Here is an 18,707-nt window from a genome sequence, read left to right on the forward strand (position 1 = left end):
CAGGCCAGCGGCCCATCTAGTCCAGCATCCTGTTCTCACAGTGGTCAATCAAATGCCCATGGGAAACTTAAAAGCGGGACCTGAGAACAAGGGTACATTCCCCTCCTGAGGTTTCTAGCAACTGATATTTGGAAGCACAGTGCCTCCAACCATGGAGGCAGAGTATAGCGTTATCCTTGTCTGATAGCCTTATCCTTGTCTAATGCTCTTTTAAAGCCATCCAAGTTGGTGACCATCACTACCTCCTGTGGGAGTGAATTCCATAGTTTAACCATGTACTGCAGGAAAAGGTGTTATGATGGACTGTAGGAACACAAGACTGCCATTGGTCCATGCAGCACAGTATTGCCTGCACTGGCTAGCAGTGGCTCTCCAGCGTTTCAGACAGGGGATGTTCTCAGCCCTACCTGGAGATGCCAGGGGTTGAAACTGGGGCCTTCTGCAGGCAAAACAGATGCTCTACTACTGAGCTACAGCCATTCCATTGAGGATTGGAGTCCCTTATAAGTTAAAAAGCAGCACTTACTTCTGAGGAGACAAGCCTAGGCTTGTCCTGCGAAAATAAAGAAGGCTGTGCAATCCTTAACACACGTGGGAGGAAGTCTCTTTGGACTCCATGGGGCTTACTTCTGAGTAGACACGCACAGGACCGCAGACGAAAATTGTTTTCACACTATTCCTTGGTTGTCTGAAGTTAGTTTGGGAGACTGTTGTTAACGCCAGAGAATAAATCCTGTACCATTTGAGCCAACTATCTTGTTTCTTGATTTCTTTACAGAGGGAGGGAGAGAGAAATCTTTACTGGCAAGGATATCCGATGAAACCTTGGCAAAAAAAGTCTTAATGCTTTTGTTACAATTTCTCTGCCCACCCCCCACCGGTTTGGCGAGCATTAGAGTACTAGCGTTCAGCAGATGGTTTTTACAAGCAGAAAGAACTGAGGAGGGAAGAAATCGGGACTGGGAGGAGAGAGAACGATTACTTGCTAAAATCGTCTCCCAGTCCTTTGGAGCTTTCCTTTCGCTGACTGTTTAAGGCGCATTTCAGCGAGCGAGGATGAAGGAAGATCTTGCAGCCAGTCATGGCTCACGGTCAACCGACCAATCAGGAAAAGCATTACAAACGTGCTACTGCCAAGAAAAGAAAATGAGTGAGGGTTTTTTCCGCCAACGGCTCTGCTCCTGTTCAAGAAGCCCGGAAACTGCCTCGTCAGGAGATCTGTGGTTTTTCTGCAAAATGTGTGCTGCTAGCTGCTTGTCCATTGCTAGCTAAGGTCATATTTCACTGTTGGGCAAGTAAGTGGCTTCTGCTCTCCAACCCAAATAATAATTATCTCCGTACCAGAGCGTTCTGTTTCAGGAAATCCTCATGAAGATGTTTCTTTCCTTTTCTTAGAGGAAAAACAGGCTTTGTTGTACCTCTTGTTCAAGGGGGTTGGCCCTCTACCCCTCTTCTCTGGTGAGCCTTGGTCAACTTCTAGCTTCCCTTGATTCACTCTGGCTTCCTGTGGATAACAGGGTGGGGAAAAAGAATGTAAGATTGTAATACTTAACTCTAGATTTAGGGGCTCTAAAGTTAGGGATTGCTTTTATTTTGTTTTGCTGGATTTTCCTCCTGTGTCTGTATGGGGCCCAGTATACAGTGGGGCATAATAACGGAAAGGTAGAGATTCTCTCCCACCTCACTCCCCCTGCATAATGAAGAGATTATCAACCAATGCTTGCTACATTCCAAGAACACCTTATCCTTGTGTACATGATGACTTGGCCTGGGAAGAGAGAGGTGAGTGAGAATAGTCAAGAATTAGGGATTCTTTTCCAAATTTTTGAAGAGGTAACCAAATCTGAGGCTGATGAGAGCTGCAAACAAGTGGTCCTAGACTAGAATCTAGAGTAACTGATGAGCTAAGAGACACTTACAGTGCTTCCAGATGACCTATTCGTTGAGCATTCATCCTGATTTGTTTGCAGAAACATTAAACAGTGTTGGCTATTTAATGAGCATTCATTCTTATTTCTGTTTGGGAAGGTTAGATGATGTTGTATCAGAGCAAGTGTGATCCTACACTTTCCTATTCATTTTCCTCCCGCTTTCATTATCACAAAAAGTGCAATTTTCTGAGGAAGTGATTTTGTTACACACAAGGTCTTCTAACCAACTATAATTGTGCAACCTGATTTTGTTAGTATGTGGTCGAATCCCACCTGAAAAGAGCAACAGTTTGGAAGCATTCCCATTTTGAGTATGTGCCTTGTATTGAGATTTCTTCTCAATGCATTATTTATAACACAGTGCAAAGTACAGGGCCAGTTCAAACATTACAGAATTCCTACATGTAAATAATTTCTGTGTAGGAATGAGCTTGCAGTCGACATGTAGATTATTGGTGGCAATACTACATGTGTGTGTTTTGCTGTGTTTTATAAGTGATGGGCATCTGTGATTTATATTAGTTTTCTAGTGTGTGTACACTGAACAAAACACATCCTTGTGCAACAATTATAAAGATGTAGAAAGAGATGTGAAGGCCCAGAAAAAAACTGGAAAAATTCAGAAAAAAAAGTTTTTTCTGTTTTTTCCCAAAGCATTTTTTTATTTTTCTGAAAAATTGAAAAAAATGAAAAAAAAATGGATTATGGCATGTTTTATTTTAGCATGATGAATAAAATGTTTCATTGAATCTTGGTCCCCCCCTTTTTCTCAGTTCTTTTTATGGGAATGGATGCTTTATATCTGCTTGACACTGTGGAGGACTAGCAGAGACATAAATAATTTTCTTTGTTATTAATGTTGATGGTTTCTTCTGTTTTTTTAAAATTATTTTTTGCCTGCTCCTCATAAACTGGCAAAACGAAAGAGGTTCTTTACAGTACAGGTGTTCCTTACACTTCAGGATCTTGTAGATCCATTTGTTACAAAAAAATTAAAAATTTAAAAATAAATTCAATTTGTAATAATTGTTTGAATAAAATGTACTTTTATTATACCAAATGTGATAATTTTATGCCAAACCAACTTAAACATTTGATGTTCCTGATGTAACTAAGTGACTTTCAATCTGTAAAAGTGCTAATATTGCATTTTTTCAATTTTTCTGAAAATGTCAGGTTTTTTTCTGGAAAATAAAACAGAAAAAAACTGGTTTTTCCCCCATGGCTTCAACATTTCTGGAAATTTTACATCTCTAGATGTAGACCACCAAACGTCAGCCTAGCAACCATGGGTACCATGACAAAGCCATAGGTAAGCAAGGGGAGGGAAAGACAAATGCCAGGCTATTGGTTCATGAAGTACTTCTGAGTGGCTTAAGAGTGTTTGAGTGTGGGGTCTTCTCCCTATCTTTCCTAGTGGGATTGTACTCTTTATTTGCATCAGAGACCATTCAGTATGTTAAATGTAAACCATTTATTTATTTCATTTGTATGTTACCGGGCAGCAGCCAATCTATCAAGGTGAAGTAGAGAGAGAGCTGGGAAGCAGGGCCAATGTTGCCTCAAGTGAGAGATTGCTAACTGTCGGCTTCTTTCCTCCTTATGTTTATTCTTGTGGGTCATTATAAAAAAACTTCTTGTGATGCTTTAATTAAATAATAAAAAAATGCCCCTGGATAATGCAAGTCAAAAATAATTAAATTGCAAAATAAGACCATGAGATCCAATACTAATGCGGCTGAAAGGGAAAAAAAACCCAGCAGCAGAGGATAAAATCCATACAACAAAGCTCACAACAGCAGCAGAATTTCACAGATCTTAAAATGCCAAAAATATCCAAAAGGTCTATAAATCACTAAAAGGATGGCATTGTAGGCTCCAGTTTTGCCTCTTCGGGGAGGACATTCCGTAACTGTGTTGCTGCCACTGTAAAAAATTGCATCTTTTCTTAGTTACCCACTGTACCTTGATCAGCAGGGGCACTGGGAGAAGGGCCTCAGAAGATTCTGAGCTCATTCAGGTATGTGTGGCAGGAGGTGATCCTTCAGATCATTGGGCCCAAGCCATTTAGGACTTTAAAGATTAATTCCAGCAATTTGAATTGGGCCTGGAAACAAACTGAAAGCCAGTGCAGACAACAAGAATGATATAATATGATCATACTGTTGAGCCCCATCAACCATCTTGCTGCCCTATTTTGGGCTAACTAAAATTTTCAGACTGGTTTCAAAGGCAGCCCCATGAGAAATGCATTTAAGTAATCAGCCTTGCTATAGTAATACATGCTCTGTCTCTGTACAGGTATTGTTGCAGCTGATATATCGGCCTAAGCAGATAAAAGGTGCTCTGAGCTACTGAAGCTGCTCATGCCTCTTGTGACAGTTGTAGATCCCAAACCATCCCTGAACTGCAAACCTGACCTTTTAGGGAAAATCCGGAACAAGTTGAACATCACTCAGCTGGGCAGATGAATAACCTGCTAACAGTGCCCCTATCTTGTCTGGATTTCATCTCAGTTTATTGGCCCTTATCCAGTCCATTACTGTGTTCTGCCACTGATTCAGAACATCCACTGCACTGGCCTTGTCCCAGGAAGGCAATGTGTGCTCTCTGCAGGCATCTCATGTGGGTACTATGTTGTGTGTCTTCACCTTGCCTCACTTGGTGTATTGTACTCAAAAATAGTGGTTCTGAAGGGCATAAGGAAATTCAAACTCTTGCCTGTTGGACCACTTGGGGATTTGCAGTAATGTGATTGCTGCTGGCTGCGTCACTGGGACTGTTTGATTGGGGTCCTGTGGTGTTGACTTTTGTGTCTGTGGTGGGGGCCATGCTTCCTCTGTCATGTGTTCATTGGCTGCTTCCATGTGTGGGTATTAGCAGTGGAACTGCGGAACTAATTAGGAACTGCCCCTAATTAGTGGGCAGTGGTAATGTTTCCAGAATTTCTGTGGATGCGCCTTTTCCCCTATTGTATTTGTACATTCTGATTGTGTGTGTGGTTCCTCCATCCTGCTTTGTGGGCTGAACATGGATATGACAACTATTCCCCAACAAAGTGGTGATATACCTCCAGTCCTGGCAAAATGTGCTCTATTATGCTGCAATCATATAAACATTTACCTGGGTGTAAGTCTCATTGAACCCAGTGGAGCATCTGGGTAGACCTGAATAGGAGTGTGCAGATGAAAATAAATATGTTGATCTGGTGTGAGAGACCCTGGTTATTTCTAAATAGAAGTGACTGGAACTTTCAGAAGCAGTGTGTTAGAACTGCAGATGTATTAACTATCTAAATAAATGTTTTAAGTTTAAGTTGATAAATTACTTAGGGCTATCCTTAACAATTATGATTCAAGGAAGAACAAGTACCATTGAACGCACTACATTTTGGAAACTGGCTTCTGAAACATTGTTGCTGCTGGGCTAAACATGTCTGCAAAAGCATGTTTTGTAGCATGTGTTTAAAAATTGATGTAATTGTTGGGTTTATTGTTGGCCAAGGTTTTCCAGTATCTGCCACAAATAATTACAGTCACTTGGTTTAGGTATTGGTTTGATAAGATGGGTTTGCTGGGAAGCACACTGGACTGCAGCCAGTATGCAAATGTTGATGGTTTGTCACTTTGTAGACTTCTTTACAAAGGGTAACTCATTGTGTAGGACAATTTGCTAATATAACTGAGCATAAGTGGCCAAATTAATCCTGAGTGACTGAAATGGGAGTTTTCTTTAGGGAGTCTGCCCTCTGAACATCCAAGTTATCTTCTCTTTCAAACTTTCATTGGCAGTGGGGTAATAAAAAAGAGATGCAGGCCATGTTCTATTTCAAGACCACGGTGAATTACCCAATCTATCCAAGCTCCTGTTGCCATTACACTCTTTCATATTTGACAGCTGATTTAGGCTGCAATCCAATACCCACTTACCTGGGAGTAAGTCCCACTGAACCCAGTGGAGCTTACTTCTGAGTAGACATGTATTGGATTGCAGCTTTAGGCTGCATTTCTATACACATTTATCTTGGGAGTAAAGAATAAAGTTTAACTCAGTAGGACTTACTTCTGAGGAAACATGAATAGGATTGTGCTATTAACTCCTGCCTCACAAAGTCTGAAGAAGGATCTGCTGCTGCTGATCTCATTGAAATGGGAGTCATAATCTTCAGCCTTTTTAGCTGAGGAGTTGGGTACTGTTGTTGTTGCTAATAATAATAATTCACTAATAGGCAAAAAACCCCTTGCAGTTTAAGAACGTACCTATAGCCCAGAGATATTTCTATCAAACTTTAAAAAGCAGGGAAATTGGGCAGCTCTAGTGAAGGCACCAGGGCAGCAGGAGACCTGACCTCCTCTCTGAGATATTGGACTGCCCTACAAATTTGTCAAAATGTAAACACAATTTGGGTTGGTCTTTCACAGTCCAATCCACTTCCTGTGTAGCTTGGAAGAATTTGGTAACATGTGCCTCTGAGCATATGGTGAGTGGTGGCAATACCTGCCATCTCCAAAGATGGAGAATTACATTTTTGTATGTTAGTTGGTGGTGTTCTTACTTTTCTTCTTTCCTGTGTTACTATTGTTTCTACAGAGAACCTAATCTATAAAATTTTATTTCTCTAATTTTTCATCCTAGAAATCTGTGTCAAATTTATTTTTATTAATTTCAAAGCCTTTTTATTGGTCAATGTCATATGATGGTGAAGACAGCCTTTTGTGTTTCAGATTGGAGGTTATGTTCTATTTCTATTTTGAGTGCATTAACAGTTAAATCTGAAACTGCAGTTTGATGTACACTCAGACTGATCACAATATGTTGCTACTTCAGCAATGACTCTAGCTGTTGGAAAAAAGAGGATGCATGTTTTCAGCCTGCTATGTTTAAACTACTTCATTTAAGGCAAGGTGGGCACGGTCAAATAAAAATACCTAGAATTTTGCTAGAATATATTTTACTTCCCAAATTCTTTGTTACCAAATTCTTCCAAGCTACTGACCATACGAGTGAATTTCTGTATTGCCTCCATAAGCTAATGCTGCCCAGAAAAAAATCTTTTTAATAAAAACTAAATTACTAGGTAATGGCACATACTAGATGTTCTCCTTGACCTCTTGCAACATTCCATTTTCCAAAAATGGAAATGGACTGCCTTCAAGTCGATTTCGACTTATGGCGACCCTGTGAACAGGGTTTTCATGGTAAGCGGTATTCAGAGGTGGTTTACCATTGCCTTCCTCTGAGGCTGAGAGACAGTGACTGGCCCAAGATCACCCAGTGAGCTTCATGACTGTGTGGGATTCAAACCCTGGTCTCCCAGGTCATAGTCCAGCACTCTAACCACTACGTCACACTGGCTCTCTCCATTTTCCAAAAGATGCAGTACAAAGGGAGAAATCTTTCTGGAAAGTCTAAGCCCAGCAAAGTCTTGGGAGATGGGGAGTGGGGAACCACAATACCTGTCAACATGTCAGCATCAACTTGTCATTGACAATTTGTTAAACATTTATCTCATTTAAAATAAGCCACTTCTGATCCTTTCTTTCCCAGTTTCAGCATGGGCCATCTTCAAACCTACCTCTCTTACACTGCTAAGTTTCATATTAACGCGTGCAGCCGTTTTCTAACTGTAGCTGCAGATTCTACAGCTCTTCCCATATTTTTAGTTATAAGGGTGGAATGTGATGCAGCCGATTTGCCCTTAATGTAGTCCGTGACTGTGACCCTGTAATGTCATGTATGCAGTGGAGCAGTGGTTCCCAACCTTTATGAGTACGGGACCCCCTTTATAAGCTAAACAAACTTTGTGACCCCCCACGCTAGTTATAATTTTAGCCTCTGTTAATTGAAAAAATGGTGCATGGCAAAATCACATCTCCAAATATCCCTTTCCATAAAAAGCTCCCTGCAGACAGAGAGGTGTTGCTTTGTTTTCTTAATGCAAAGGTCCATTAAATTGATATCCCCCTCCCCCCCACATAGTCTGAAGATGTACAGTCCTGTCTCCTAACACCAGTGGGTTGTAGTGTTAGTCTAAGATCCAGGTTCAAATCCCCATCCAGCCATGAAGCCCATTGGGTGACCTTGGGCCAGACACAGTCTCTCAGCCTGACCTATCTCACAGGGTTGGTGTAAGGATAAAATAGAAAGTGGGGAAGACTACGTGCACCACCATGAGCAGCTTGGAGGAAAAGTGGGGTATAAATGCAGTAATAATTAAATAAATACATTTCAGCTGCAGTATGTGAACCCCAGCCTCAGCCAACCTGAGCTTTTTTAAAATAACAACAACAATAAAGAAGCAGCAATGTGGTAATGGTGGGGATGCTAGATTGTGAAGACAACAAAGTGCACAGGTTGAGTAAGGGGGTTAGTGCTTTTAGGTCTTGAGATGATCATCAGAACTGGCGACTTGGTAGCGTACACTTGGGAAATGAGAGTGGAGCAGAAGACAGATCAGTGCACGTGCACACAGAAACACACTTGCCCCTCCTGCAAGCATCTGCAGGTGTGCATGTGTTTGGGCACTTGGGAGGGGGAAAGCCCTCAGCTGCCACAGCATCTTGGAGAGAGAGGTTGAGGGGGGCAGAGTGTAGGTAGAAGAAAGGGGGGACACTGGCATATACACTTAGCCTCAGAGATGGGGGGGCAAGTAAGTCCTGAGCTTTCTCACTACTCCTTGGCTCCATCTGGGCCGAAGGCGAGATCTGGGTGGCTTCACAAATAAGATTAATTTTTAAAAGGAGATGGCAGTGAATCAGGAGCCAAGAAAGGCAGGCAGGTTGGTTGCCAGGAAGGAAGGAAAAAGCAGCCTTTCCTTGCAGCCTTGCTTCTTTTTGCTTCATGAAAACCTCTCTTCTCTCATTCTGAGTAAGGGCATCATCAGCAGTGGCAATGTGAGGAGATGGGAGTCGGCATAGTAATCCCCTCTTCTTCCTGGTAGCTCCACCCTCAACGTCTTTTGGCATCTGCCATGTGTTTTATAGGCAGATGCCTGCCTTCAGCGTGCCTGAAAGATGCTCTGACACTTCAGCAAAAGCCCTCCCCTCTTGCTTGGAGCTAGGGAGAGGTGTCTTCAGTGGCAGTGGGGAGCAAACAGTGTCCAGGGAATGAAGACTTTTTACAATCAATCAGTCAATCAATCAATCAATCAATACTTTGCTGTTCATGGCCCTCTGGATTAAGGCTCCAGTGGGGGTCACAGCTCCCAGGTTAGGAACCACTGCAGTAGAGTGTACTATGTCTGCTTATTAATCAGCAGCCCTATAGAGCTCATGTTACTGGAAACATGGTGATTTTTTGCTGTAAATAAAACAAAAACCAAAGTGTGTGTGCTGTGAGATGATTTAGAAATTATGATGAAACACAGTTTATTAACCATATGTTGTTAGTGTAATCTCTTCTGCAGTATGAGAATGACCACAGACAGGTGCAGATATTAATTAATTTGCAATGTTTGTGAAATCAGTTTGGATATTTAGCTCCTTTCCTATTGAAGGTTGTGAAGTCTAATGTAATTCTTTCTTAATTTTCACTCTTACAATCCCTAAAAAAGCATATCTCCACTAAGATTATTTGCTTTCTTGGCTTGGATAAACCTTGACCTTTGGAACCTCACAGAATAGGAAATGTCTGCTGTTTCAGGACACATGTACAGATCCTCTGTTAATAGCAGTTAGATTTATTTCTGCTGAATTCCAGCATGCTGTAAATGTGGGTGTAGGATCTGTGTATACCATAGTTTTCACAAAAGTATTTTTCTGGTTCATCAGTAATCTTCAACAGATGTAATGGTACAACAAAATTAAATGTAGCCCAAGCAATCATGAAATACCCCCGTGTATTCTGTTACATTTCAGTGCTTTTTTCTTCAAGATGTTTGGAAGAGGGTGGAGGTGGATCTGTCTATTCTTGACCAAAGTGGTTTTCAAAAATTGTTACTGGGAACTTTGGAAAGTTTGTTGGAACTTGCAGTGATAAAATTCATTATGGCAGTTGTGCTGTACAGTGGTAGATTACATGTAGTTAACTTTCTTCTTCTGATACTGCACACGTGTGTTTTGAGTGTATTCCAAGGTCACTGTCTGTTGAAAGCAAGGCCATATCGGTGCTCTAGAATACTCATCTCCCACTGGTCAATTGGGATCCACTGGAGGATCACAGCTTGATCTAGGGTAGGTTGCAGAAGCTGTACTACAACTTTACAAATGTATGGTGTAAAATATGTCCCCAAATGCATGTTTGGGCTAAAAACAAGTCCTTGAATTGACAAGGGTTGAGGACCATTGCTGTAGATTGCCCCCCTCAGTCCTCTGCAACATACAGATTGCAGGAGTACCTCAGCAGACAAAGAATGCTGAAATCTATTGCTATAGTACATTTTGACCCTGCTTTATTACTTGTATCAAACAAGTTCTGGTCGCCTCATCTCAAAAAGGATATTATAGAGTTGGAAAAGGTTCAGAGGAGGGCAACCAGAATGATCAAGGGGATGGAGCGACTCCCTTACGAGGAAAGGTTGCAGCATTTGGGGCTTTTTAGTTTAGAGAAAAGGCGGGTCAGAGGAGACATGATAGAAGTGTATAAAATTATGCATGGCATTGAGGAAGTGGATAGAGAAAAGTTGTTCTCCCTCTCTCATAATACAAGAACTCGGGGACGTTCAAAGAAGCTGAATGTTGGAAGATTCAGGACAGACAAAAGGAAGTACTTCTTTACTCAGCGCATAGTTAAACTATGGAATTTGCTCCCACAAGATGCAGTAATGGCCACCAGCTTGGATGGCTTTAAAAGAAGATTAGACAAATTCATGGAGGACAGGGCTATCAATGGCTACTAGCCGTGATGGCTGTGCTCTGCCACCCTAGTCAGAGGCAGCATGCTTCTGAAAACCAGTTGCCAGAAGCCTCAGGAGGGGAGAGTGTTCTTGCACTCGGGTCCTGCTTGCGGGCTTCCCCCAGGCACCTGGTTGGCCACTGTGAGAACAGGATGCTGGACTAGATGGGCCACTGGCCTGATCCAGCAGGCTCTTCTTATGTTCTTATGTTCTTAAGAGATGGAGCAAGAGAAATCCCTGGCCTCTTGGAGTACTTTCCCCCCAGGGCACTCCCAAAGTCATTCAGTAATCTAGTAATGGTGATTTGACAGGTGTCATTGGTTCTTTGCCTGTCTCTATGTCATGTTCAGTGTTGTAAAGATCTGCTAGATCTATATGCAGCTGCCCTGTGTGTTGAATCTGTGAACTGCAGCCAGCAGGCTTCTCCATGAAGAACTTTCCAATTCTGGACTGGGTTCTCCCCCCAGTCTGGCTGCTGGATCTTCCTGTGTAGGAGTGAATATAACAGGCTTCCGATTTCAGTTGAGCCTTTTTTGAGCAGCAAAGTTTTCCTGAGCTCTGGTGTGTTCTTGTACCCTTGGCTGTTTGGTGTTTTCTGACTCACTCCTTCATCCTGCCTTCAGGTTTGCCCGTTGGTCATGACTGGTTCTTTGGCTCTGACTGTTGACTTGTCCCACGGCTCCTGGTTTTTGACTCACCCCAGTCTCTTGCCCATGACCCAGCCCTGACAAGCATATCCAACGTTCAGGATTTTTTTTTTTTTAATGAAATAGACTTTCAGAGTGTAATTGTATTTTGTTCTTTTGCCACTTTCTCACTAGGAGAAGGCTGGCACATTTGTTCAAGGATAAAAGTGGGGAAAGGATTTGATGGAACTTGAAATGGAGAAAGTTAACAGAATTAATCCCTGTTTTGTGTCAATGGAAAAACCTTCAAGAGATGTACTAGTGTATCATGTGGAAAAGAGGAACAGAGATGCGGCTTTGCAACAGTACTTCAGTGATACGTTTGGATTTGATGGCAAGAAAATATCTGTGATGGAGGAAATTCCTATCAGACTTTTATTATATGGCTATGACAGCAAGATTTTTGGGTGCGTAAAGATGGAAGATGGAAGATGGACCCAATATGGATAATGACAGAAGAGCGATTTAAAATTACTGGACTTAGTAGATTTGATGAGTTGGATTAATTGGCATGTTTATTTAGAAAAAAAAATTGATTGACATATATCTCAAGGATTGGAAACTTCTCTTTGACTTTTTGTGGAAGATTAAAATGATATGATGTTAATGAGATTTGAAACCAACTAAGATAACTGCTGGAGGAAGGTGATTTTATAATCTATTAAGAGATAGGTCTGTTATATATTATAGATTTATAGCTGAACTATGACAAATCGGAAGTCAATATTCTTTCTTTTATATATATATATATATATATATATATATTTCTTTTTGTATTGTACTAGTTATTGATTTGTGTTGTTTTCTTTTTGTATTGTTTTGGTTTTGAAAATTGGAATAAAAATTAATTGAAAAAAAAAAAGGATAAAAGTGGGGAAATGTGATTTCCTGGGCATACAGTTTGAAGAATATCTGGGTAGACTGTTATTGGGTGGACTGTATAAATATTAATGTGCACTATGGACTTCTGATCACTGCTTGAAAAGCAATTCTGTCTTTCCTGGGATTTGTAAAGGAAACAACTATTGCTGCCTCTGTTTCTGAAAAACAATCTTAGTGATCAAGGGAAATTTTCACTAACTGACATTGTTCAAACATGTTTCACTGAGTTATGCTGTCAGTAACGCAAGGTTTGCATTTTGGAGTGTGTTTTATGTTGCTTCTCATAACTTTTTTTTGTCATTTCCATCAAAAATTAACCACAGGATCTTATTGTCCAACCACTTGCATCTATTAAAAGCCTTCTGTATCTGACTGCACTTGTAATGTGAAATTTTGCAAATTTGGAAACCTAAGCGCTTCTATATTTGGGCACAGGAAATTGAAAGAAGGGGTCTCTTGAGTGGTTCTGAACTGGTTTAGGATTTGGCAGCTAAAGAAGTGTGAATTGCTTCTCCTCCCTCCATTCTTCTCTTCCTGCACTATGTTCCCCAGTCCAGAAACTGTGGTTAATCTTAACTATGGTTGGTTTAAACAAGCTATCTTCAATAGCTATGGTTTGAAATCAGCTTGTTAAAGCTAGCCATAGTTAATGTACAGCACAGCTTTTTGGTCCAAAAGGCATGACAAACTGCAGTTAAGCTAAAACAAAAGCTTCCCCCTGCTTGCCTGGGAGATTTGGGGGGAGGGGGGGAAGTGCGCAAGCCCAGTGCTCACTGCATCTTGTTCCTGCTTGTTCACATTTTTATTATTTATTTGATTTCTTGTCCACCTTTCACCATGAGGTGCCAGGGCAGGTTCCAGTTATTTAAAAATACAGTATTAAACACTGTTTAAAACAAACTACAGTCAAAAGAATAGGGTAGGCCCTGAAAATATACATCTCACCCAGAACAGACTGTCTTCCCACCTCCCGGACTCGAGAACTTGGAATACATAACACCTTTTTCTTTTGAGGAATCAGTTTCAATGTGTTGGTCCACTTCCAGCCTATCTCTGCCTCCAAGCACCAGTTTAGCACCTCAGCCACCTCTCCTGCTTCAGGTGGAACGTAGAGCTGGGTAACATCCACATATTGGTGGCACTTCTCTCCAAATCTCCAGATGACAGTGGTTTCAAATAGATGTTATATAGCTTGGGGGATAAGATTGAACTCTGCGGGACACCACAGAACATCTCCCATGGTGTTGAACAGTTCCTCCTCCCCCATTAACTACTTTTTGCAAATGGTCATGGAGGTAGGAACAGAACCACTGAAGTGCAGTGCTAAATTTTGATTTAGCATTGCATGCAATGCAGTCAATCTATCGTTATAATCCGTTTTCTACTACTCCAAAATTGTACTTTTTTTTCCTGGTAAAACTCATTGACCATGTACGCTAGCTGATCTATGTTGATATCTTCAGATTTTAAGATATTTAATCTAGTCACTGTATACTCTAGAACAGAGCACATTGGGGAATTCAGTGATTTTGTTTTTGTGTTGATCCAGATGTCATGTAGGTGAAATCTCAAATGGATTATACTCAGTAGTGCACTTAGCATCAAACAAAGTTTTGCTAGAAAACTGGATTGAATTACAGGAATGTTGCACTTAGATCACTTAGAAGTGATGCGGAATGATGAATGTGTAATATTTTTAAACCCAATTGCTCTAGAGAAAATGTTATATCAATGGTTGGAGACATTTGTCAACAGCAAGCTAGACTGCGAGATGAAGAGCAATGTTGGTGCAGTGCCGTACAGTTGTTGGATTGTATACATGCAAAAATATCATGCTTGAACTTCTATAGCCAATTACCATGCCTGATCATAGTGTGTGTGTGTATTTCTAGCAATTTAGAATTTATTTAAAATGTATTTAAACCACCCTTCATCAAAAATTGGATTTCAGGGCAGTATACAAATTCTGACATGTCTAGTTGTTAACTGATATTGTTCTGCCTTGAGGCATGCATTAGCAAAAGAAGGCAAGGATATACATAGCGATAGCAGACATCTAGTGTAAAGTTCTGCTTTGTGTTTTTGCTTTGCATTTCTCTCAAGTGATAAGACACCTGTGCAGAAAGGATGGGAAGCCTGCTAAGAGCTCATCCATGGTCATATACCATGGCAGTGCAGTTGTAACCTTATACATAAAGTTACACGTTATATACTAATAGGTCATATAGGCTCACTTACTTTATGCACAAAATCCACATCACTCTGTGCATGAAAGACTGTCATTCTGCAGTGTGATTGAGGTTACTACTGACTGCATGTGCATGGTTAGAAAACTCTTCTCATTGGCCTGTTTCCAAGCCAATAATTTTTTTATTACTCATTGGTAATGCTGTTCTTTCTATTGTTTTGTTCTTAGTTTTTATTAACTGCCTCCAAAGTGATGCACACTATATGTAGTAATACAATAAAATAATTTTGACAGTACGATTCTAGGCAGGTCTTTTCAGAAGCAAGTCTTATTGAATCCCATGGGATTTGCTCCTGGGTAAGTGTGTATATAGCACCACAATAAGAAAACAGTTTGAATCTCTTTATGATTATAAAAGTCACAGCAAAAGAAGCAACATGATAAAATGTCTGTTGAAATTGAAGGGCCTTGACCTACTTTGGGAAACTGTGGGCTGATCCTGCGGAATTCATAGGGGCAATGTTCTATAATCAAGGTACCACCACCAAAAAAAAGTCCAATTTCCAGGGAATACCAACCTCACTAAAAGCAAAGGTCAGAAGACAACTTTATGTCTCAGAAGGATTGGATGGGAGACAGCACTCTTTCAAATTATGTGTACTGTGTGGGGAAATGCTATAAATATAGGAATCCTGTTAGTGTGAGGGATTTATACTTCCTGGAATGTGATTGAGAAATAGTCTTTCTTCTGTGTGACTGGAAGTTAGTAAAAGCAATGGGAAGAACAAAATAGAAACTTTAAAAATGAAATCCTTGACAATTTATTTTTAGTATTTGTATTTTCAGTATTTGTATTAAGTAGTGGTGAATCCTGGAGGCCAACTTCCTGAATGTTGATTTGGGAAACCATATCATGTGAGATTGCACCAAGTATACTTTATGATACTTTTATAATGGAAAGTGGTTTGTAGAGTCCAAAGAATAAGGGTGCAATCCAACTCATATTTCTGCCAGGCTGGGGGGAATTGAATGCAGTGGACCCTGGCTGAGCTGGCAGGTTCCTGGTGCCACCGGGCTCTGCCAGCAGAAGCCCCCCTACTGTATTGCCAGGACTCCGCCAGCGTTGCCGGGGGTCTGATAGGGATATAAGCCTGGTGGGTGGAGAGCCGGAGGAACCCTCGAAAACAGGGTGTTCTGGGGAAATTGTGGGGGAGGAGCTGTGGGGAGGGGACTTACACAACTTCCAAGTCCCCCTCGGAGAACTTGCCTGGGTCCCAATCCCTACAATAATTCCTGGCTAATAGGCTGGTGCAGTAAAAAAATTACAGTGGTGGCCTATGGGGACCACTTACTCCTTGGTCGGCCTGTTTGTCAGAACTGGCTCTTCCTGTCTGGCTCCTGTGCACAGCTCCCAATGGAGCTGGCGCTCAGCTGGGCTGACAGCTGCTGAGCAGCAAGTGGATGTCGCAGAGCTTTCCACCGGCTCCTTCTGTGCTAGCCCTCCCTCTGCCAGCTTCCCATCCTTTGGATTGCTCTGCCTGCTGTAGGTCAGGTTTATGGAAATATAAACTTAAGACTAGTCCCAATGAGTTGCCTTGAAGGGCTATTTCTGACAAACTGCCAGTCTTCACTGTAATAGGAAGGGTAGGGAAGGGAAAGGAATCCTTCACTGAATTCTCTTAAAGCCTCTTACAAGGTAGTTAAGGTTGGCTCCTTTGAACTGAAGGTTCAGTAGGTGAGGTGCCTCCCTTATTGCCCCCTGGCTTGGTGTTTGTAACATGTTTTGCATATGGCATAGCAAAACTAGTTAATCTGCGCTGTATTCTTTGCTGGTAAGAATCCACTGCAAAGATGAGCAATGGTATGAGATAGTGAAGTTCTATCTAGGTAAAGCATTTTTAAAAGACCTTTTTTTTGTTTCCCTGTCACCCAAAGGTCTGCTCAAAATGCAAAGCGAGAACATGGAACCAGTAAATTACTATGTTGGAATTGACGTTGGCACAGCGAGTGTCCGTGCGGCTTTGGTAGACCAGGTTGGGACAGTAGTGGCTTATGCAGACCAGCCAATTCAAATTTGGGCACCGCAACCAGACCACTATGAGCAATCCTCTGATGACATCTGGGCTGCATGTTGTACAGTCACAAAGGTACAGACATAGACATTTGTTATCAATTGTATGCTACATGCTGTGAGGCAGCTTGTCAAATAAGATTAGCTGCCTTTGTCATGTTGAACCATTTTCATGCATACAGACATGCAAGAGATACAAGGAACTTGGAGGGCTGATATAACGATTAACATTTATCAGCTAATCTCTGCCTAATCTCTAACTTTAGGGAAATTGGGGCTTCCTATTCCAGATGTGTCCATATAATTTAAGTTCAAAGACTGACAGCACCTTCTGACATACACACTTACATAGCAACCAGAGCGCTCTCTGTCTCCCCCCTATTGTCTTTTCACATATCCCTCTGTTGCTAGCAAAGTTTTTCTTTGTGTTCCTTCTAGTATATCAGGCAATATTCTGCTGATAAACTTTAAGGAATTTGCTCTATTGCAATTTGTCTTTCTTTTTTGGGGTGGGTGGGGAGTGGTGGTATACTGATGAATGGATCTTGGAAAATCTGCCAGAAGTGTTTGTAGATTTTAATATTCAGCCTCAGAGGAAGAAGGGTGTGTGGCTTTTTAGGTGGGAGAAAATTATAACTTTGGGGTAGAAGTTTTTTGCTTACAGTAGAAGCCAGAAAGAAAATATCAATTATCGTTTTTTAAAAAACAAACTCCAGAAAGTGAGCTCCATCAGCTGTACACAGGTTTGTTTTTTGCTTCAGGTATTGGTCTCCCACTCTTTTTTATATAAATAGCTGTGAAAATAAGTCAACATAAGTACTAGCCTACAAAGCTTTGGCTAATAGCTTGAATTTTCATGCTGGCTGCAGAAGAAAGGAAGACCTCCTCCTCCTCAGCCAGCCTGGGAATGCAGTCTAGTGGGGGGGGGGAACCTTCTGTCCAGTGGCATGCTAAAGAAGGGACAGACTGATCTGTCCCTTTTCTGCTAGTTTGCCTGGTGTCTGTGATCATGGAGGAAAATGCTTTCCTTACTCTGCAACTAGTACAGTAACCAAGTGGACTGGTGGGGGGGGGATAGAGAGATCCGTCCCTTCTCTACTAGCTCACTCAGTTGGGCCCCACTCATATGGCAGGTTTTGTTCCGGACCGCCGCCATAAAGCAAAATCTGCCATAAAGCGGAATGCATTGACTAACATTGTCTAAAATGGCGCCCGATGCCCAAAAAACGCCATAAAAGTGGAACAAGCGCCGTAGAAGCGGGGGCTTTCTGCAATTGACAACCGCTGTATCGGTGGAACGCTGCAAAGCGGAGTGCCGCAAAGCAGGGCCCTACTGTATTGGAAGACAAACGGTACTACATCATGGCACAAATCATACAGAGGAAAGTTGCTATGTACTGAATTGAGAGGAAATTAACATGCTGCAGTGTAGGTAGGACAAAGCTTGTTAAAGTGCGTAATATATGTGTGTAAGTTGGGGCACAATTATAAACTTTTATCAATCAATAATAATTATTATGACACTTTTACTGTATTTTTATTGTTTTTGTACTAAAACAACTAAAGAGGTTTAAAAACAATTCAAAATGAATACCTAAGGCAGAGAGCTTTTCATTCAGCTGGAAAAGCTTGTCTAATATTCATGCCCCTCTGGGTAGTATCATAAATAATGGTACAATGTGTGTGATGTATACCTGGTGCTAGCTTATATTATCTGCTTGCTGGGTGGAGAAAAATGGAGCATGCTCAGACTGGAGCCACAAATGAAACTAACATCTCAATCAGCAGGCAGTCCTCTCTCTATACTGAACATTTGAAGCATATTGTGGGGAATATAAAATAACAGGCTATTATTCTATCTCCCATGTTTCATTAGTTAATCGTGAACTGTTCTTTGCATTCCTCTGTGGATAATATGACCTCAATTGGTAGTGAGCATTGAAGGGGTGGTTTTGGGGAGGGGAAGACCTTCAGTCCTCTACAAAAAGCCCTGGGTTCAGACTGCTTGATGTTCTTGGGTTGGCTCTTCAAATATGCATGAGATGCCTGGTAATTTGTAGTTGGACAGTTCACCGTTTGCTTGCTATTGATCTGCCTTTTCAAATATTAATGGGCC

The 18,707-nt window shown here is 41.4% G+C and overlaps 1 protein-coding gene across 9 annotated transcripts in view; it reads left to right on the forward strand.

The window, feature by feature from the left end:
- The first annotated feature begins 957 nt into the window (after nucleotides 1-957).
- The window catches only part of FGGY (FGGY carbohydrate kinase domain containing), a 274,220-nt gene continuing 256,470 nt past the window's right edge, over nucleotides 958-18,707 (forward strand). For 4 of the 9 annotated variants that reach the window (XM_061633203.1, XM_061633205.1, XM_061633208.1 and 1 more), the window contains exons 1-2: nucleotides 1,489-1,782; nucleotides 16,456-16,667. In XM_061633203.1, coding sequence (XP_061489187.1) covers nucleotides 1,698-1,782; nucleotides 16,456-16,667 — 297 coding nt within the window. In that variant the 5' untranslated portion in view covers nucleotides 1,489-1,697. The other 5 variants (XM_061633206.1, XM_061633207.1, XM_061633204.1 and 2 more) reach the window with 5 other exon arrangements.

This window comes from Rhineura floridana, chromosome 6 (genome assembly GCF_030035675.1).
Source record: "Rhineura floridana isolate rRhiFlo1 chromosome 6, rRhiFlo1.hap2, whole genome shotgun sequence".
In the NCBI taxonomy this organism is placed as follows: domain Eukaryota; kingdom Metazoa; phylum Chordata; class Lepidosauria; order Squamata; family Rhineuridae; genus Rhineura; species Rhineura floridana.